This window comes from Argopecten irradians, chromosome 6, assembly GCF_041381155.1.
Source record: "Argopecten irradians isolate NY chromosome 6, Ai_NY, whole genome shotgun sequence".
In the NCBI taxonomy this organism is placed as follows: Eukaryota; Metazoa; Mollusca; class Bivalvia; order Pectinida; family Pectinidae; genus Argopecten; species Argopecten irradians.
This window is the reverse complement of record NC_091139.1, coordinates 39,751,133-39,773,632: the sequence shown is the minus strand read 5'-3', so window position 1 is coordinate 39,773,632 and position 22,500 is coordinate 39,751,133. Positions and strand designations below refer to the sequence as shown.

Here is a 22,500-nt window from a genome sequence, read left to right as displayed (position 1 = left end):
TTGTGATTCATTTTAACTGTATAAATGGGAAGATTTGAGGAGGTGACTTTAACTGTATTTTAACTGTACCAAAGGGAAGATTTTAGGAGGTGACTTTAACTGTATTTTAACTGTACAAATGGGAAGATTTTAGGAGGTGATTTTAACTGTATTTTAACTGTACCAAAGGGAAGATTTGAGGAGGTGACTTTAACTGTATTTTAACTGTACATATGGGAAGATTTGAGGAGGTGATATCAACTGGAAACTATTTTTGCCAAATCATCAAATATTCATTAACAGGTAGAAAATTAATTGATTTTCAATGCAGATTTATACACAAAAATTAATCAGCATAGGCTATTCGATTTAAACATTACAAAAATCAAATTAATGGTTAAATGTTCTGGTAAAAATTCAGCATCGCCATCATTTGATTTTTTTTCAACATAACTCCTTCCTATCTATTAGAAGAAAACAAATCCCAGTGTACAGTTTGTATGTAATGAATAGATAACCTTTACAAAACAGCAAATAAACAATTATCATACATAGTTTTATAATTTACTGTACATGTATTACAAAATGGTGAATATGAAAAACAAGAGATCACAAACAAGAATTTCTCAAAACAAAGGACTAGATATGGTAATGGTTCTTTTTGGCCACTAAATCTACCAAATTTCAAATAAGTATTTAGAAATCAAGTTGCTGCGTTTGAAATATTGAATACGTCCCTGATAAAAACTTAATTATATTTTTGTTGACAGAAAGTACGTTTTTGCTATATGACCATGGTAACTTTGCATAAATTATGCGAATTTGAAAATTTGGTCAATTTTGGAATATTTTTTTAATAGTTTTTCTTTTAAAAACAATAGAGCACAACCTAAAACAAGCTTTATATTTTGAGGGAATTACCAGACACAAAGAATACATCATTTTGAGAATTATAAAATTTGTTCTAGAATGCGCTCTATGTTAACTAGATGAAAAACTGCACAAAAAAAACCCCAATTTTGATGAAATTTTCACATTTGCATAATTTATGTATAATAAAAATGGTTTGCATAATTTATGTATAATAAAAAAATGGTTGCCATGGCAACTAGAACTGCTACATTACCTAATAGCACTATCAAATATGTCAGGTATGTAATTAATATTTGAAATGCAAGATTAATATCTTAAAATAACAGACTTATATAAAAAATATAGAAAATTGCGGATTTTTGGGCCACAAAAGACCCTTACCATACCTAGTCCTTTAAGAACAAATGTTTGACATAAGTTACATCAGGACAAAAACTTATGATCCTGGCATCCATCATAGAATCTATGTCAATCAATAGAAATATAGATCCTCTTCTTTGCTCTTCCCTCTCCTTTAATTAAATCAATATGGCTTTCATCAGCCCGGTTGTAGTTGGATTTCAATTGAAATGCTAAACACTGGAACATGGAGACCGTACAATTTGACTTTAAGCACTTTGAGTAATAATGAAAACAAACTTCCATATTCAAAATCCTAAATGGCTGCCTGTCTGCCATCTTTTACTGATCTGTCCGAAAAGCACTTGGGATAAATAGGACAAAGAAGGAACTTTAGCATGAAATAAGAAGGATTCCTCCAGTTCAATCCATGGAAAAGCTATTACAAACTTTATCATGTTGTCTTTTCAGCCGAACTATTTTCTGGCTGTCCTTAATACTCACGGCACTGCAGGTAAGTGATATTTTTATTAGATTGAAACTGATAAGGGCAAGGTATCATCAGAGCTCAAGATCCATCATCAGATAGTAAGCTTCCAAAAATACACAATTATTCATCAAGACAACAATACTGTAACAAAATAGATTAAATACAACTTAATTCACAAATAAGGCACATCATTTTGAAACAGTTGGCACATTAATGAAACTTATTGAAATACAATAATGTACAGACCGGTATTACAAAACAATCTGATTGAAATCCTTATTCTTACTCTGTCTCAAAAAGGATCTCACAACATCCTATTTGGGGTCACGTTCTGGTGATAATTTGTGGTTGTCCTTTTGAATGGATCTGGCGAGATGGAGAAATTGCTGAAGAACCGTGAGTATAAAGGTCCTCAGAACGTGATCGCTACCGGGGTGTTGTCATATCAAACATGTATTTCAGGTTCAGTACAAACATAAACAAGGTCAAAGGATGAACATGTGATGTAGATGAAATGTGATGCAGATGTGATGTAAATGTGATGTAGATGAAATGTGATGTAGATGAAATGTGATATAGATGAGATGTAGATGAAATGTGATGTAGATGAAATGTGATGCAGATGTGATGTAAATGTGATGTAGATGAAATGTGATATATATGAAATGTGATGTAGATGAAATATGATATATATGAAATGTGATGAAGATGAAATGTGATGTAGATGAAATGTGATGTAGATGAAATATAATATATATGAAAAGTAATGTAGATGAAATGTGATGCAGATAAAATATGATATAGATGAAATGTGATGCAGATTAAATATGATGTAGATGAAATGTGATGCAGATTAAATATGATGCAGATGATATGTGATGTAGATGAATTGTGATGCAGATGATATGTGATGTAGATGAAATGTGATGTATATGAAATGTGATGTATATGAAATGTGATGCAGATAAAATATGATATAGATGAAATGTGATGCAGATTAAATATGATATAGATGAAATGTGATGCAGATTAAATATGATGTAGATGAAATGTGATGCAGATTAAATATGATGAAGATGAAATGTGATGCAGATTAAATATGATGTAGATGAAATGTGATATATATGAAATGTGATGTAGATGAAATATGATATATATGAAATGTGATGCAGATAAAATATGATATAGATGAAATGTGATGCAGATGATATGTGATGTAGATGAAATGTGATATAGATGAAATGTGATATAAATGAAATGTGATGTAGATGAAATGAAACAATGTACTGGTGTAGTGATACACATGTGATAGATAATTGGATGAGTGCAGGATAAACTTATTGGCGTTGGAGAATCTCAATGCTGAAAAAAATTAATCTTGAATTAAATCAAAATGTTTTATATCATTTAATATGAAAAAAATGATGACAAGTTTTAGCCACAGAAAGTTTTGCTGTTGGTAATATGCTACATTATAATACCTTCTATATAATGTGTATATGTAGGATATTCTACCCGAGGGTCACAAAATGTAGTAAAACCCCAGGCTTTGCTGAGGGTTTACAACAATTTGTGATCCTAAGGGTAGAATATCCATATCCTTCATATTCACACATGAAAGACTATTTTTCTCTCAGACCTCAACGTTTTATTATAATTTTACAAATGTGGTATTTTGCCATTTTGAAATAAATAAATAAATGAAAAAAAAAAAAAAAAAAAAAAAAAAAACGCGACGTGCTAGTCAATTCTCCATACATTAAAATTGCGTGATATTTTCAACGGAAATCCCGTTATTTGCATCTTTTGAACTAAACTCCGGTTTTTTAATGTTAAAATTGTACCGAGAAAATAGTAATTTTGTTGACGCTGTTACGTCACGAGACTATATTGCATGTGTAGCCATGGGTAGCCCTACAATACAGCCTCAGGCGATATCAGTATATTGCCAGAGACCAGTCAGTTTCACACCTCTAGGTATAGGAGAAAACTGTACATGTAGAAACTATTATGAAACTAATACATTGCATGATTAAAAGCGTTTGGTGATTTTTTAAAAATTATTAAATGTTGGGTTAACTTATCGTTGCTTTCATTCACAGGATATTTCATTTCATTTATCCTCATTAACAATTAAAACATTTTCAGTTAATGTGACATCAAGGTAACCCTTTACGTTTTATTGATAACGAGCGAAACCTCCCTTCTGTGAATAAAAGTCTCAAAACGAAAATTATTTAATTATCTTAAATTATTTAAATTAAACAATACCGTTTTTAATGCAATAAAGCATTTAGAGTGACCAAAACGAGCAGTAGCCATCGAAAGCTCTTGGCAGACTTGAAAAGTAAAATTTGTGTGTAGGGTGATTCAAGTATCACCGTAATATGAATCAAGTGATGCACTGCTATCCGGTAGCCACGCTATGATTCACTTCACATTGAAGTACAAGTCTTTTTTCAGTGTGTTGGTTACTACTTCTGGCATCTGAAATCTTTCTGTTTTGGTCCGTGCACTGTCAAGCAACTGTTGTACCTGTAAGAGGAAAGGGTTGGAATGGCAAGAACGAGTCAACAAGTCCGAGGGCTGGACATTAAGTTATTTCCTGAGATTGCAATTACCATGAGCCAGTCAACAAGTCTAATGGCTGGATATTAACTTATTTCATGAGATAACAAGCACTATGAGCCAGTCAACAAGTCCAATGGCTGGACATTAACTTATTTCATGAGATAACAAGCACTATGAGCCAGTAAACAAGTCCAATGGCTGGACATTAATTTATTTCGTGAGATAGCAAGCACTATGAGCCAGTCAACAAGTCCAATGGCTGGACATTAACCTATATAATGAGATAACAAGCACCATGAGCCGGTAAACAAGTCTAATGTATGCACATTAACTTATTTCCTGAGATAACAAGCACCATGAGCCAGTAAACAAGTCCAATGGCTGGACATTAACTTATTTCCTGAGATAACAAGCACCATGAGCCGGTCACAAGTCCAATGGCTGGACATTAACTTATTTCATGATATAGAAAGAACCATGAGCCAGTCAACAAGTCCGAGGGCTGGACATTAACTTATTTCCTGAGATAACAAGCACCATGAGCCAGTCAACAAGTCCAATGGCTGGACATTAACTTATTTCCTGAGATAACAAGCACCATGAGCCGGTCACAAGTCCAATGGCTGGACATTAACTTATTTCATGATATAGAAAGAACCATGAGCCAGTCAACGAGTCCAATGGCTGGACATTAACTTATTTCATGAGATAACAAGCACCATGAGCCAGTCAACAATTCTGAGGTCTGGACATTAACTTATTTCATGAGATAACAAGCACCATGATAACAAGCACCAGAGCCAGTCACAAGTCCAATGGCTGGACATTAACTTATTTCATGATATAGAAAGAACCATGAGCCAGTCAACAATTCTGAGGTCTGGACATTAACTTATTTCATGAGATAGCAAGCACCATGAGCCAGTCAACAAGACCAATGACTGGAAATTAACTTATTTCATGAGATAGCAAGCACTATGAGCCAGTCAACAAGCCCATGGGCTGGACATTAACTTATTTCCTGAAATAGCAAGCACCACGAGCCAGTCAACAAGTCCAATGGCTGGACATTAACTTATTTCATGAGATAACAAGCACCATGAACCAGTCAACAAATCCAATGGCTGGACATTAATTTATTTCATGAGATAACAAGCACCATGAGCCAGTCAACAAGTCAAATGGCTGGACATTAACTTATTTCATGAGATAGCAAGCACTATGAGCCAGTAAACAATTCTGAGGTCTGGACATTAACTTATTTCATGAGATAACAAGCACCATGAGCCAGTCAACGAGTCAAATGGCTGGACATTAACTAATTTCATGAGATAGCAAGTACCATGAGCCAGTCAACAAGTCCAATGGCTGGACATTAACTTATTTCCTGAGATAACAAGCACCATGAGCCAGTCAACAAGTCCAATGGCTGGAAATTAACTTATTTATGGACAAAACAAACACCATAAGCCAGTCCAGAAGTCCATTGGCAGGACATTAACTTATTTCCTGAAATAGCAAGCACCACGAGCCAGTCAACAAGTCAAATGGCTGGTCATTAACTTATTTCATGTGATAGCAAGCACCATGAGCAAGTCAACAAGACTTGGTTGGAAATTTCACAAAGAAAGTACCATTTCTATTGACTGGAGATTCACGTATTTGCTGCCAATTTAAAGCAAGCACTACTAGCCTGTGAACATGTCCATTGACTGACAATTATCTTATTTACTGTCAAAGCAATCACCATGAGCTGGCTAATCCATAGGCTTGGTATCAAAACTGTGATAAATATCAAAAATAAATCCTGTTTACCTTGATCATCATTTCCTGAAGGTTGTCTGTGTAAATGTTTTCACAGAAAATTTTCACTACGGCTTGTAACATCAGTGATCCTTTGTATACTGGACTCCCTTCTCCTGTCAGGGACAGAAATCACATCAAGTTCATCTTTAAATCAATTTAACTCTATTTACCCAGCTGTCATATTTTTCTTTGACTGTTGCATGGTTATTCCATATTCCAAACTTTTGAATTTAAAGTTTATTACATTCATGTACAGTTATGTATCTATCTTAGTAAACATTGTTCTCGATTCTTTTGTATTTAACATTATAATAGCCAGATTTATTTAAGAATGTATACATTAAAGTCGTCCATGATGTTACTTACCTAATGTTCCTGCCATGTATATATAAAAGTCGTCCATGACGTTTGATGGACAGGAGTCAGTACTGTCCACTCCTTGTAACTGTAAATCTCGCTCCAAAGCAACAGGCTTCTTTAGTGGTAATGTTGGTAATGTCATTTGTGGTGAAAAGCTCCCAATTTTCAATTGTCTCCCTTGAAAAATAAAGAAAAAAGTTTTCAAAAAATTGCATGACACATCAATGGACTGGTCATTGTCACTGTAGCCAGTCTTCTTCTTATATCAGATCTATGTCAGATGGAGGCTGTATTTATACCAGATTGAGGCTGTATTCATACCAGATGGAGGCTGTATTTATACCAGATAGAGGCTGTATTTGTATATCAGATGGAGGCTGTATTTGTACCAGATGGAGGCTGTATTTATACCACATTGAGGCTCTATTCATACTAGATGGAGGCTGTATTTATACCAGATGGAGGCTGTATTTGTATATCAGATGGAAGCTGTATTTATGGATGAATGAGCACAATGTAGTTAGTTTATTGAAAACGTTACTATTACTGGAACATATGACATTAACGTAATTGATCTTTGTAAAAGAAATTGTCATACATTAATATAGGACACAGAATATCTATGCCATCTTAAGAATGGCATTAATTTAACTTAACTTATCTTGACATTGGTTGATATACATGTACATGTAGATATTTTTCATTTATTTTTTTAATACAGAATATTCTCTGCAAGTACATATGTAGTGCCAATCAGACTAAAATACAGATAAATATAACAGATCTGTTAATATCCCATTTGAGGTCATGACCTGATGACTTTACTCAAAGGGAAATACTGATCTATGTCACCAGAAATCAGAAATACGAATTATCTCCCTTACCATGCTTCATGCCATCGAGAAACAAGAGCTTTGGTGTTCCTTTCAACGTATCGTGTTGATTGATACGCTGTGTGACTTCATCCAATGAAATTGTGTCTCCTTTACTTCCAGACAGGGTCCGGGTGTTCGGGTCAAAGTGGGTGAGGATAAACACAAGGTAACAACTGTATTTTGTTTTGGCTAAAAAGTCTTTTTCCTTATCCAACTTCTCCCTTATTTGCTGTAAAAAGAAATTTGGAAAAAAGAACAAAATTTGAAAAAAAACAATGCCTTGGAAGATAAATTATATGTACTCTGGGTCTCTCTTGATAAAAAGTAGTTTATATTAAAAGATAAGACTGATGGTGATACCGGCTGAAGAAGCACGATGAATACAGCAATGTATTAAGGTCATACATGGTGAACATGGTGTAATAGGGCTCTGGTAGAACATCTTCCATCTCAGGGGGTATACTATATCACCGCAATATTTGTACTCCCTACTCCTGCACCATGCAAAACTGAAGTCTCTGTGTGTAACAACTTGTGTGTTGGGGTGTAGACGGGATGTTACCCTGATCTCAGGAGGTACTATCAACATCAATACCCTTGGAGTATCAAGGATAGGACATAGTGACTTTTTCTGTAATGTTTCAGTCAGAAAATACTCTACCTGTCTTTATCACCTGTCCTATTCTATCTGTCTTTATCATCTGTCTTATTCTACCTGTCTTGATCAACTGTCTTACTCTACCTGTCTTATTCTACCTGTTTTGATCCCCTGTCTTACTCTACCTGTCTTGATCATATGTCTTACTCTACCTATCTTGATCATATGTCTTACTCTACTGTCTTGATCACCAGTTTTGATCCCCTGTCTTACTCTACCTATTTTGATCCCCTGTCTTATTCTACCTGTCTTGATCCCCTGTCTTACTCTACCTGTCTTGATCTACCTGTCTTGATCACCTGTCTTACTCTACCTGTCTTGATCACCTGTTTTGATCCCCTGTCATACTCTACCTGTCTTAATCATATGTCTTACTCTACCTGTCTTGATCACCTGTCTTACTCTACCTGTCTTGATCACCTGTCTTACTCTACCTGTCTTGATCACCAGTCTTACTCTACCTGTGTTGATCACTTGTCATACTCTACCTGTGTTGATCACCTGTCTTACCCTACCTGTGTTGATCACCTGTCTTACTCTACCTGTCTTGATCACCTGTCTTATTCTACCTGTCTTGATCACCTGTCTTATTCTACCTGTCTTGATCACCTGTCTTACTCTACCTGTCTTGATCACCAGTCTTACTCTACCTGTCTTGATTACATGTCTTACTCTACCTGTCTTGGTTACCTGTCTTACTCTACCTGTCTTGATCACCTGTCTTACTCTACCTGTGTTGATCACCTGTCTTACTCTACCTGTCTTACTCTACCTGTCTTGATCACTTGTCATACTCTACCTGTGTTGATCACCTGTCTTACCCTACCTGTGTTGATCACCTGTCTTACTCTACCTGTCTTGATCACCTGTCTTATTCTACCTGTCTTGATCACCTGTCTTATTCTACCTGTCTTGATCACCTGTCTTACTCTACCTGTCTTGATCACCAGTCTTACTCTACCTGTCTTGATTACATGTCTTACTCTACCTGTCTTGGTTACCTGTCTTACTCTACCTGTCTTGATCACCTGTCTTACTCTACCTGTGTTGATCACCTGTCTTACTCTACCTGTCTTACTCTACCTGTCTTGATCACTTGTCATACTCTACCTGTGTTGATCACCTGTCTTACCCTACCTGTGTTGATCACCTGTCTTACTCTACCTGTCTTGATCACCTGTCTTATTCTACCTGTCTTGATCACCTGTCTTACTCTACCTGTCTTGATCACCTGTCTTACTCTACCTGTCTTGATCACCTGTCTTACTCTACCTGTCTTGATCTACCTGTCTTGATCACCTGACTTACTCTACCTGTCTTACTCTACCTGTCTTGATCACCTGTCTTACTCTACCTGTGTTGATCACCTGTCTTACCCTACCTGTGTTGATCACCTGTCTTACTCTACCTGTGTTGATCACCTGTCTTACTCTACCTGTGTTGATCACCTGTCTTACTCTACCTGTCTTGATCACCTGACTTACTCTACCTGTCTTACTCTACCTGTGTTGATCACCTGTCTTACTCTACCTGTGTTGATCACCTGTCTTACTCTACCTGTCTTGATTACCTGTCTTACTCTACCTGTCTTACACTACCTGTCTTACTCTACCTGTCTTACTCTACCTGTCTTGATCACCTGTCTTACTCTACCTGTCTTGATCACCTGTGTTACCCTTCCTGTCCTGATCACCTGTCTTACTCTACCTGTCTTGATCAACTGTCTTACTTTACCTGTGTTGATCATATGTCTTACTCTACCTGTCTTGATCCCCTGTCTTACTCTACCTGTGTTGATCATATGTCTTACTCTACCTGTCTTGATCCCCTGTCTTACTCTACCTGTGTTGATCAACTGTCTTACTCTACCTGTTTCGATCACCTGTCTTACTCTACCTGTGTTGATCATATGTCTTACTCTACCTGTCTTATTCTACCTGTCTTACTCCACCTGTCTTACTCTACCTGTCTTGATCAACTGTCTTACTCTACCTGTCTTGATCATATGTCTTACTCTACCTGTCTTGATCCCCTGTCTTACTCTACCTATCTTGATCCCCTGTCTTACTCTACCTGTCTTGATCCCCTGTCTTACTCTACCTGTCTTGATCACCTACCTCAACTGACTGATCAGTGTAAGATTTGACATCGTACTTCAGATCCCTGAATAACAAGCAGAGACATGTGGTATCGAAGTCTCCCTGGATGTCAGGCTCCCGTGAAAACTTCTTGTGATTAAATATCACAACTCTTCCTTTTATGTCACTTGGATAAGAATGAGCCAGGCTCTAAAACAAAAGATAAACTACAGTCAAACCTGCTACAAAGAACATTTGTCTATAACGGACACCTGTCTATAAAGGACACCTGTCTATAAAGAAAAGACCCATCAACTGGTGCAATTTACTATACAATTGACCTCTCTTTGTATAAGGACACCTGTCTATAAAGGACATTTTTGACTGTATTACTTAAATGGTACTAATTTATATGTTTTTTGTTGATTAGTACTAAAGAAATTATCAATTTCAAAACCATAAATATATATATGATTACTAAATACTCAAGTTGAAATAAACAAGAGATCCCAGAGGGATCTTGGCGCCCACCAAAGAATGATCTATGTCCGACAAACGAAAGAGGGATCTTTTCTCTGCTTTTCAAACTTTTCGTAAATATTACTACTTATGAAGTTTGAGAAAGATCCTTGGAGTACTTTTTGAGTAACAAACTTCAATTATCAAAATTCAAGATGGCTAACTGTCGGCCATCTTTTTGACTGATCAGTCCGAAAATGCAATATGCACAAAAAAGGTCCTAGGGGAACTTACATATAAAATTTGAGACAAATCACTTCAGTACTTTCTGAGCAATAGTGGTAACAAGCTTCAACTATCAAAATCAAAGATGGCGGCCTGTCGGCCATCTTGTTAACTGATCAGTACCAAAATGCAATATGCATAACCAGGGACCTAGGGGAACCTGAACATGAAATTTGAGACAGATCCTTTCAGTACTTCCTGAGAAATAGCTGTAACAAACTTCAATTGTCAAAATCCAAGATGGGCTTCCTGTCGGCCATCTTTTTCATCGATCGGTACCAAAATGCAATATGCTTAACCAGGGACCTAGGGGACCATGCACAAGCGATTTGAATAGCCCACCATCTGATGATGGTGGGCTAAAAATAAGATCTTTTTAGATGATATTCTGAGATGTAATATAAATAAAAATTCAACACCTAGCTCCAAGGCCATTTCAGTTTAAGGATGATAATACTGGTATTTTATAGCCATCTATTATGCACTCTCACCATATACTGTGTACAACAAGTTGTCTTACCCGAACCCTAGAATCCACATTATCCGAGTTTTGACGTCTAATGACCTTGACCTTATCTAAAGTGTCACCAGATAAAGGGGGCCAGGACACTGGAAAAGACACACAGATAAATCAGGACATAGTCATTATGTCACTGTGTCATTGTGTCAGTATGTCATTGTGTCATTATGTGATTGTGTGATTGTGTGATTGTGTCATTATGTGATTGTGTGATTGTGTCATTGTGTCTTTGTGTATTGTGTCATTGTGTATTGTGTCATTTGTGTGATTGTGTCATTATGTGATTGTGTGATTGTGTCATAACGTGATTGTGTGATTGTGTCATTGTGTCTTTGTGTAATTATGTCATTGTGTCATTGTGTATTGTGTCATTGTGTCATTATGTCATCATGTCATTGTGTGATTGTGTGATTGTGTCATTATGTGATTGTGTGATTATGTCAATATGTCATTGTGTCATTGTGTCATTACGCCATTGTGTCATTGTGTAATTGTGTGATTATGTCATTATGTCATTGTGTCATTGTGTCATTGTGTGATTGTTTCATTATGTCACTGTGTGATTGTGTGATTGTGTGATTGTGTCATTATGTCATTGTGTGATTGTGTATTGTGTCATTGTGTGATTGTGTCATTATGTCATTGTGTGATTGTGTCATTATGTCATTGTGTGATTGTGTCATTATGTCATTGTGTGATTGTTTCATTATGTCACTGTGTGATTGTTTCATTATGTCATTGTGTGATTGTGTCATTATGTCATTGTGTGATTGTGTCATTATGTCATTGTGTGATTGTGTCATTATGTCATTGTGTGATTGTGTGATTGTGTGATTGTGTGATTGTGTCATTATGTCATTGTGTGATTGTTTCATTATGTCACTGTGTGATTGTGTGATTGTGTGATTGTGTGATTGTGTCATTATGTCACTGTGTAATTGTGTAATTGTGTGATTGTGTGATTGTGTCATTATGTCACTGTGTAATTGTGTAATTGTGTGATTGTGTGATTGTGTCATTATGTCATTGTGTCATTATGTCATTGTGTGATTGTGTCATTATGTCATTGTGTGATTGTGTCATTATGTCATTGTGTCATTATGTCATTGTGTCATTATGTCATTGTGTGATTGTGTAATTGTGTGATTGTGTCATTATGTCATTGTGTGATTGTGTCATTATGTCACTGTGTAATTGTGTAATTGTGTGATTGTGTCATTATGTCATTGTGTGATTGTGTCATTGTGTGATTGTGTCATTGTGTCATTATGTCATTGTGTGATTGTGTGTCATTATGTCATTGTGTGATTGTGTCATTATGTCATTGTGTGATTGTGTGATTGTGTGATTGTGTCATTATGTCATTGTGTGATTGTGTGATTGTGTATTGTGTGATTGTGTGATTGTGTGATTGTGTCATTGTGTCATTGTGTGATTGTGTGATTGTGTGATTGTGTGATTGTGTCATTGTGTGATTGTGTGATTGTGTCATTGTGTGATTGTGTCATTATGTCACTGTGTATTTGTGTAATTGTGTAATTGTGTGATTGTGTGATTGTGTCATTATGTCATTGTGTGATTGTGTGATTGTGTATTGTGTGATTGTGTGATTGTGTGATTGTGTGATTGTGTGATTGTGTGATTGTGTCATTGTGTGATTGTGTGATTGTGTCATTATGTCATTGTGTGATTGTGTGATTGTGTGATTGTGTGATTGTGTGATTGTGTCATTATGTCATTGTGTGATTGTGTCATTATGTCATTGTGTCATTATGTCATTGTGTGATTGTGTCATTATGTCATTGTGTGATTGTGTCATTATGTCATTGTGTCATTATGTCATTGTGTGATTGTGTCATTATGTCATTGTGTCATTATGTCATTGTGTGATTGTGTCATTATGTCATTGTGTGATTGTGTCATTATGTCATTGTGTCATTATGTCATTGTGTGATTGTGTAATTGTGTGATTGTGTGATTGTGTCATTATGTCATTGTGTGATTGTGTCATTATGTCACTGTGTAATTGTGTAATTGTGTGATTGTGTCATTATGTCATTGTGTCATTGTGTCATTGTGTCATTGTGTGATTGTGTCATTATGTCATTGTGTGATTGTGTCATTATGTCATTGTGTGATTGTGTCATTGTGTCATTGTGTCATTGTGTCATTGTGTCATTGTGTCATTGTGTCATTGTGTGATTGTGTGATTGTGTCATTATGTCATTGTGTGATTGTGTCATTGTGTCATTGTGTGATTGTGTGATTGTGTGATTGTGTCATTATGTCATTGTGTGATTGTGTCATTGTGTCATTGTGTCATTGTGTCATTGTGTCATTGTGTCATTGTGTGATTGTGTCATTATGTCACTGTGTGATTGTGTGATTGTGTGATTGTGTCATTATGTCATTGTGTGATTGTGTGATTGTGTGATTGTGTGATTGTGTGATTGTGTGATTGTGTCATTGTGTGATTGTGTGATTGTGTATTGTGTGATTGTGTGATTGTGTGATTGTGTGATTGTGTGATTGTGTGATTGTGTCATTGTGTCATTGTGTCATTGTGTCATTGTGTGATTGTGTGATTGTGTGATTGTGTCATTATGTCATTGTGTGATTGTGTCATTATGTCACTGTGTAATTGTGTAATTGTGTGATTGTGTAATTGTGTGATTGTGTCATTATGTCATTGTGTGATTGTGTGATTGTGTAATTGTGTGTGATTGTGTCATTATGTCATTGTGTAATTGTGTGATTGTGTGATTGTGTATTGTGTGATTGTGTGATTGTGTGATTGTGTCATTATGTCATTGTGTGATTGTGTGATTGTGTATTGTGTGATTGTGTGATTGTGTGATTGTGTCATTATGTCATTGTGTGATTGTGTCATTATGTCACTGTGTAATTGTGTAATTGTGTGATTGTGTAATTGTGTGATTGTGTCATTATGTCATTGTGTGTTGTGTAATTGTGTGATTGTGTATTTGTATTGTGTAATTGTGTGATTGTGTAATTGTGTGATTGTGTAATTGTGTGATTGTGTCATTGTGTGATTGTGTGATTGTGTGATTGTGTCATTGTGTGATTGTGTGATTGTGTGATTGTGTCATTGTGTCATTGTGTGATTGTGTGATTGTGTCATTATGTCATGTGTTGTGTATTGTGTGATTGTGTGATTGTGTCATTATGTCATTGTGTAATTGTGTAATTGTGTGATTGTGTGATTGTGTCATTATGTCATTGTGTGATTGTGTCATTATGTCACTGTGTAATTGTGTAATTGTGTGATTGTGTGATTGTGTGATTGTGTGATTGTGTCATTATGTCATGTGTAATTGTGTATTGTGTGATTGTGTGATTGTGTCATTATGTCATTGTGTGATTGTGTCATTATGTCATTGTGTAATTGTGTAATTGTGTGATTGTGTGATTGTGTGATTGTGTGATTGTGTGATTGTGTCATTATGTCATTGTGTGATTGTGTGATTGTGTCATTGTGTCATTATGTCATTGTGTGATTGTGTCATTATGTCATTGTGTCATTGTGTCATTGTGTCATTGTGTCATTATGTGATTGTGTGATTGTGTCATTGTGTGATTGTGTCATTATGTCATTATGTCATTATGTCATTGTGTGATTGTGTCATTATGTGATTGTGTGATTGTGTCATTATGTGATTGTGTCATTATGTCATTGTGTGATTGTGTCATTATGTCATTGTGTCATTATGTCATTGTGTGATTGTGTCATTATGTCATTGTGTGATTGTGTCATTATGTCATTGTGTCATTATGTCATTGTGTGATTGTGTCATTATGTCATTGTGTGATTGTGTCATTATGTCATTGTGTGATTGTGTCATTATGTCATTGTGTCATTATATGTCATTGTGTGATTGTGTCATTATGTCATTGTGTGATTGTGTCATTATGTGTGATTGTGTCATTATGTCATTGTGTGATTGTGTCATTGTGTCATTGTGTCATTATGTCATTGTGTGATTGTGTCATTATGTCATTGTTGTTTGTCATTGTATTGTCATTATGTCATTGTGTGATTGTGTCATTATGTCATTGTGTGATTGTGTCATTGTGTGATTGTGTCATTATGTCATTGTGTGATTGTGTCATTATGTCATTGTGTCATTATGTCATTGTGTGATTGTGTCATTATGTCATTGTGTGATTGTGTCATTATGTCATTGTGTGATTGTGTCATTATGTCATTGTGTGATTGTGTCATTATGTCATTGTGTCATTATGTCATTATGTGATTGTGTCATTTGTCATTGTGTGTTTGTGTCATTATGTCATTGTGTGATTGTGTCATTATGTCATTGTGTGATTGTGTCATTATGTCATTGTGTGATTGTGTCATTATGTCATTGTGTGATTGTGTCATTATGTCATTGTGTCATTGTGTAATTGTGTGATTGTGTCATTATGTCATTATGTCATTATGTCATTGTGTGATTGTGTCATTATGTCATTGTGTCATTGTGTGATTGTGTGATTGTGTGATTGTGTCATTGTGTCATTGTGTCATTGTGTGATTGTGTGTGATTGTGTGATTGTGTGATTGTGTAATTATGTCATTATGTCATTGTGTAATTGTGTAATTGTGTCATTATGTCATTGTGTGATTGTGTCATTATGTCATTATGTCATTGTGTGATTGTGTGATTGTGTCATTATGTCATTGTGTGATTGTGTGATTGTGTGATTGTGTCATTATGTCATTGTGTGATTGTGTGATTGTGTGATTGTGTCATTATGTCATTGTGTGATTGTGTCATTGTGTGATGTGTGATTGTGATTGTGTGATTGTGTCATTGTGTCATTGTGTCATTGTGTGATTGTGTCATTGTGTCATTGTGTGATTGTGTCATTATGTCATTGTGTGATTGTGTGATTGTGTGATTGTGTCATTATGTCATTGTGTGATTGTGTGATTGTGTGATTGTGTAATTATGTCATTGTGTGATTGTGTCATTATGTCATTGTGTGATTGTGTATTGTGTCATTGTGTGATTGTGTGATTGTGTCATTATGTATTGTGTATTGATTGTGTATTGTGTGATTGTGTGATTGTGTGATTGTGTGTGATTGTGTGATTGTGTGATTGTGTATTGTGTATTGTTTCATAATGTCACTGTGTGATTGTGTGATGTGTGATTATGTCATTGTGTGATTGTGTGATTGTGTGATTGTGTATTGTGTCATTGTGTTGTGTCATTGTGTCATTTGTCATTGTGTGATTGTGTCATTGTGTCATTGTGTGATTGTGTCATTATGTCATTATGTCATTGTTGCTTGTGTGATTGTGTCATTATGTCATTGTGTGATTGTGTAATGTGTGATTGTGTCATTATGTCATTGTGTCATTGTGTCATTGTGTGATTGTGTCATTATGTCATTATGTCATTGTGTGATTGTGTGATTGTGTCATTACGTCATTGTGTGATTGTGTCATTGTGTCATTGTGTGATTGTGTGATTGTGTCATTATGTCATTATGTCATTGTGTGATTGTGTGATTGTGTCATTACGTCATTGTGTGATTGTGTCATTGTCATTGTGTGATTGTGTGATTGTGTCAACATGTCATTGTGTGATAGTGTGATTGTGTGATTGTGTCATTATGTCATTGTGTGATTGTGTCATTATGTGATTGTGTGATTGTTTGATTGTGTCAACATGTCATTATGTCATTGTGTGATTGTGTGATTTTGTGATTGTTTCATTATGTCATTGTGTCATTATGTCATTGTGTGATTGTGTCAACATTTCATTATGTCATTGTGTCATTGTGTAATTTTGTGATTGTGTCATTATGTCATTGTGTCATTATGTCATTGTGTGATTGTGTCAACATTTCATTATGTCATTGTGTCATTGTGTAATTGTGTGATTATGTCATTATGTCATTGTGTCATTGTGTGATTGTGTAATTGTTTCATTATGTCACTGTGTGATTTTGTGATTGTGTCATTGTGTGATTGTGTCATTATGTCATTGTGTCATTGTGTGATTTTGTGATTGTTTCATTATGTCATTGTGTCATTATGTCATTGTGTGATTGTGTCAACATTTCATTATGTCATTGTGTCATTGTGTAATTGTGTGATTATGTCATTATGTCATTGTGTCATTGTGTGATTGTGTAATTGTTTCATTATGTCACTGTGTGATTTTGTGATTGTGTCATTGTGTGATTGTGTCATTATGTCATTGTGTCATTGTGTAATTGTGTGTGTCATTGTGTCATTATGTCATTGTGTGCTTGTGTGATTGTGTCATTATGTCATTGTGTGATTGTGTGATTGTGTGATTGTGTGATTGTTTCATTATGTCACTGTGTGATTGTGTGATCGTGTGATTGTGTAATTGTGTGATTGTGTGATTGTGTCATTGTGTCATTGTGTCATTATGTCATTATGTCATTGTGTGATTATGTCATTGTGTCATTTTGTCATTTGTTCATGGACATTTTAACCAGACAGTGATATATATTTAAGTTGATCATACATGGATATAACAAACTATTAAGCTTATCATAAAGGCAGCTATTTTTATAGAGAAAATACTTACTAAATTGATAATTCAATGGGACATCTAATGCGGTCACTAGGCCACAATGACCAAAGGTGGAGGGATAGTGGTACATATGTCACTCACCTTTACCACTTAGCCAACATGACCAGAGGTGGAGGGAAAGTGGTAGAATGTCACACATCTTTACCACTAGGTCCACTATGACCCAGAGGTGGAGGAATAGTGGTAGGATGTCAGACACCTCTACCACTAGACCACTATGACCCAGAGGTGGAGGGATAGTGGTAGGATGTCAGACACCTTTACCACTAGGCCACTATGAACCAGAGGTGGAAAATTGCAGTAGAGAGTCAGACACCTTTACCACTAGGCCACTATGACCCAGAGGTGAAGAGATAGTGGTAGGATGTCAGACACCTCTACCCCTAGACCACTATGACCCAGAGGTGGAGGGATAGTGGTAGGATGCCAGACACCTTTACCACTAGGCCACTATGACCCAGAGGTGAAGAGATAGTGGTAGGATGTCAGACACCTCTACCCCTAGACCACTATGACCCAGAGGTGGAGGGATAGTGGTAGAATGTCACACACCTTTACCACTAGGCCACTATGACCCAGAGGTGAAGAGATAGTGGTAGAATGTCACACACCTTTACCACTAGGCCACTATGACCCAGAGGTGGAGGGATAGTGGTAGAATGTCAGACACCATTACTACTAATCCACCATGACCCAGAGAATGAGGCTTAGTGGTGATATTACAGAAACCTTTACCACTAGGCCACTATGACCCAGAGGTGAAGAGATAGTGGTAGGATGTCAGACACCTTTACCACTAGGTCACTATGACCCAGAGGTGGAGAGATAGTGGTAGAGAGTCAGACACCTTTACCACTAGGCCACTATGACCCAGAGGTGAAGAGATAGTGGTAGAATAACACAGATACCTGTTCAACCATCTCTACCTCCATTTATCATTTTTTACACACTTAATTAAAAGTATATATTCATAGATACCATCATCATCTTCGTCACTTGATTGATTTTGTCCATTTGAGAATGTAAAATTTGACCCCTGGTCAAGTGTGGGACTTTTTAACGGTGGAGGAGAGAAATCTGGCTGGTTTCGATTTAGCTGACCATCATCACTGGGTTGTGTAACAATACTGGACACTGGATGTGGAAGTTCAGAGTCTAAGTTACTAGAGCTCCTTGCCCTGCTTGTCAACAAGTTGTTATCAACATGCGGGAGGTTCTGTAATATTGCTTTTGTACTTTGGCTGTAACCGCTTTTCAAAGACTCGCTGATCGACTCTTTACGTCTTGTCTCTTGGACTTGTTTGGCTAACGGAAACGAAAAATGAGGAAAAATAACAAAGATAATGGCATTCATGATGTAAAAGCAAGAAAAACAATGTCATTATATCTACCTCTGTAAATAACAAAATGTCGGAAGCACTAAACATTTAATCTAGTAATTAAACTTTGTAACTGCAGGTGACTTTGTAATTACCTCAGTAGCTTTTCACTGCATGTGCTTAAAGGGACAATTCAGTCTAAGAGAACATTAAAATTTGTATATATATCAGATAAAACAACTTCTAATGGAAATTACATCAGTCAGTGTTACTGTGATATGCCTGAAACGCCTATGGTGGTGACACGTGTGTGAAATATTCAAACTTGCTCGCTGTCCGCCATTACACACTGTGGTCGAACTTCTTGTATACCGAACCCTGTCCCTTGCTCGTAAAGTAATGCAACTTTTGGCTAGAACTGCTCAAATCGCTCTGACAGTAGTGTGTTTACCTTATTAGGTGAATTGTCTTGCCTAAAAATCATTTTATCACCTTCTCAGTGGTTATGTAGTTCATTTGTTTAACGTGCGTGACTTTGGCTCGGGTATGGGTACAGAGTTAATATTGTACCTGCTTAATCGTATTGATCAACGATTTGATATTTCAACGATATTAATTAAAATACTTAACAATGTTGTGGAATTTGTCAATGTTTTACGTTATATGTTTCATAAGAAATGTAGAACAATACATTTATGCTATAGTTTGCTTATTGGTTTATATGTAAAAGAATTTGCCTGAGTGAATTGTCTCTTTAATCATTTTATTGATCACACATTACCCGAGGAACTTAAAAACTGTTTTATAGCCTATAGTTTTGATCTTTAACATATATTTATTTGAGGTGGAATCTAAAACATAGAAGTCATTAATGTCTGTACAACAGAGTTAAATGGTCCTAGCTGCCTCCATTTCAAATCGGGACAAGAAAAAACTGTAACAATACCCTTTACTTCATGGTCTTCATTAAAGTTTATTTTAATCATTACCTCGTATGCTCAACTTGAGTGAGTCTCCTGAAGTGTTCCTGCTTAAAACTTTCCATTCTTCCTCAGTTGCTATTGTAACCTCATCGCCATCATTATCTGAAATTAAAATTACCAGTAGGATGATTAAATAGTAATTAACATTCCTTCGAACACATTATGATCAATTAATGCCACTGATCATATCCTTGTAGTTTTGACTTTTGTAATGCTGGAAAGTGTTTTAATATTACAGAGAAATACATTCAAGTAACAAATCTAATTATGATAAAGCTGAGAATTTGTACAAAGTTTAAACTCAAATACATGTAAATAATATTCATTTATCATGATGCTTATATCAAGGTTTTCAAAAAAAAAAAATTGTTAACAGATTGATAGAAGGATCCACTGACATTCAAAGTTAAGGCAATTTGAATAGCCTACCATCTGATACTGGAGGCCTAGAAAGACTTTAAATAGACATTAGTGATATGTCACTCACCAGTAAAGACTAAATCCAAATGTGCATCCTGATCTCTCAGGAAAGGAAACCATGACTGGACAGTTTGTTTCACATCCTCCAACTTTGATAACGGATCAATATCGCCGTAGTGTACCTCCTTTAATGTTGCCTTTAATTTGATTTGGTTCCTAGATCTGTGGTCATCCATACTAAAAAAAGAAAAGTGTTTATACCTATTTTTAAATGTTTATTTTGTTTAACATCCTATTGAGAGTCTGTGTCATTTAAGGCGGTTGCCAGGTTAAGGAGGTGAATAAGCTGAAATATATGCAAAATAAAAACATTGTTCTGCAGTCAGTACCAAGCAAGTATCCCTAGCAAGTCATCCCTACTACAACAAGAGACCCAGGGGCTCTGGATATGACATTAATTATAGTTGTAAAAACGCTTTTCTATGATCTAGTGTATATATACCCTTTCTCATGTAGTGACTTACAGGTAGTTAACATTCACTGCATAAATTATACATGTACTTGCATTTATGTACATTGTAATTGCCAACTAGATGGTAAAATGTAGTTAAAGAAATATATACATTGTACATGTATACATTTAGACATTGTTTTAAATGCACACACATATTCGCCATAATACGGGTATTTCGACATCCCAAAAAGACGTGGGTAAAGTATAATTTACCGTCGATTAGTTCCACCATCCGGTGATTATGACGTCATCATTTGACATGAGTTTCGTGACGTCATAATCACCTTAAGGTGGGATTAATCGACATAAAATTGTATTTTTCCCACATCGTTTTGGAATCTTGAAATTCCAGTATTAGCACCCCTCCCATTATAAGTGCCACTTTCTAGAGAAGGAATTGTGGTAGTATAAACAACCCCATGCCATGGATTTAACAATGTTACATAACATATGATGCTTCTAACATCAGAATAATTTGTATCTCATATTACAAGAACTTTTTAGTTTTTTACATGGCATTATAATGTGTCTCAAAGGTTAAAAGACATACAGGCATGTTTACTGTAACAGCTATATTTAATGTGTCATGAGTACAGAAAGAGTTAAAATACAACTTTTTCGTCCACAATTTACATTTAGATTAACTAATAAGTACCCCACTCCCCCACCCCCTTCCTACATATAGTAGCTACAATTACCGCGAATATGGTATAAACATTTGGACATGTTCTGAATTACTGAAAAGTCATAATGGTCTCACAAGAAAATTTACTTAACTGGCATTTACTTATTTTATTGATCCTAGGATCAAAAGATTAGATTAGACATTAGTTAGGTAAGATACTAAATATAGAACATACATCACATGTACATATATAGTACAAACTAATAATATGCATGTACAATTGTACATGTTTTGATTCCTATATATATGTACATTTGTACATGCATGTACTACATGTATGTATGTACATGTACAGTTAATTGCACTTTTTGTAATTATCGAACATGGACCATAGACAAACTTTTCGACATGTCTTTATTTTCTATATAAATGTGATCCTATGAATTTGTTTATTTTTTCTAATTTACGCACTAGGTCATAATCAATTAGATAACGTATGGTCACGGTGTTTGTAAAAATTAAATGTGCCACTGTTACCCTTACACATGTCCCATCACATGTATTTGTTACATCTTTGATATACAATTGGTGGACTTACCTTAGTTGTTCATCAAAAGATAACCTGGGGTTTTGGGTCAATCATGTTCCTCGTCAAAGTGAAAGTAGGAATTTTAGGGGATTTTCCAAAATACTGGTTGGAACCTCTCAGGTTTGATATATAAAAGCCGAAAATATCGAACGTCACTTCAT

The 22,500-nt window shown here is 35.6% G+C and overlaps 1 protein-coding gene across 1 annotated transcript; it reads right to left on the bottom strand.

Moving 5' to 3' along the window:
* Positions 1–3,072: 3,072 nt before the first annotated feature.
* LOC138325859 (caspase-2-like) lies at positions 3,073–22,492 on the bottom strand. The gene is made up of 10 exons (XM_069271825.1): positions 22,349–22,492; positions 20,679–20,848; positions 20,198–20,293; positions 18,868–19,194; positions 11,294–11,382; positions 10,069–10,239; positions 7,303–7,522; positions 6,425–6,595; positions 6,068–6,171; positions 3,073–4,216 (listed from the first exon to the last, which is right to left on the bottom strand). The coding sequence occupies exons 2-10, from the start codon at positions 20,845–20,847 to the stop codon at positions 4,112–4,114; spliced, it is 1,452 nt and encodes a 483-aa protein (XP_069127926.1). The 5' UTR covers position 20,848; positions 22,349–22,492; the 3' UTR covers positions 3,073–4,111.
* Positions 22,493–22,500: the final 8 nt, after the last annotated feature.

Bases quoted from the DNA above. Each gene is read 5' to 3' on its own strand.
- LOC138325859 (XM_069271825.1), bottom strand. From the start codon at position 20,847: ATGGATGACCACAGATCTAGGAACCAAATCAAATTAAAGGCAACATTA. The intron at 19,195-20,197 runs GTAATGATTAAA...CGTTTCCGTTAG, and splicing joins ACTCAAGTTGAGCATACGAG to CCAAACAAGTCCAAGAGACA. The intron at 6,596-7,302 runs GTAAGGGAGATA...TTATTTTTCAAG, and splicing joins TCTCGATGGCATGAAGCATG to GGAGACAATTGAAAATTGGG.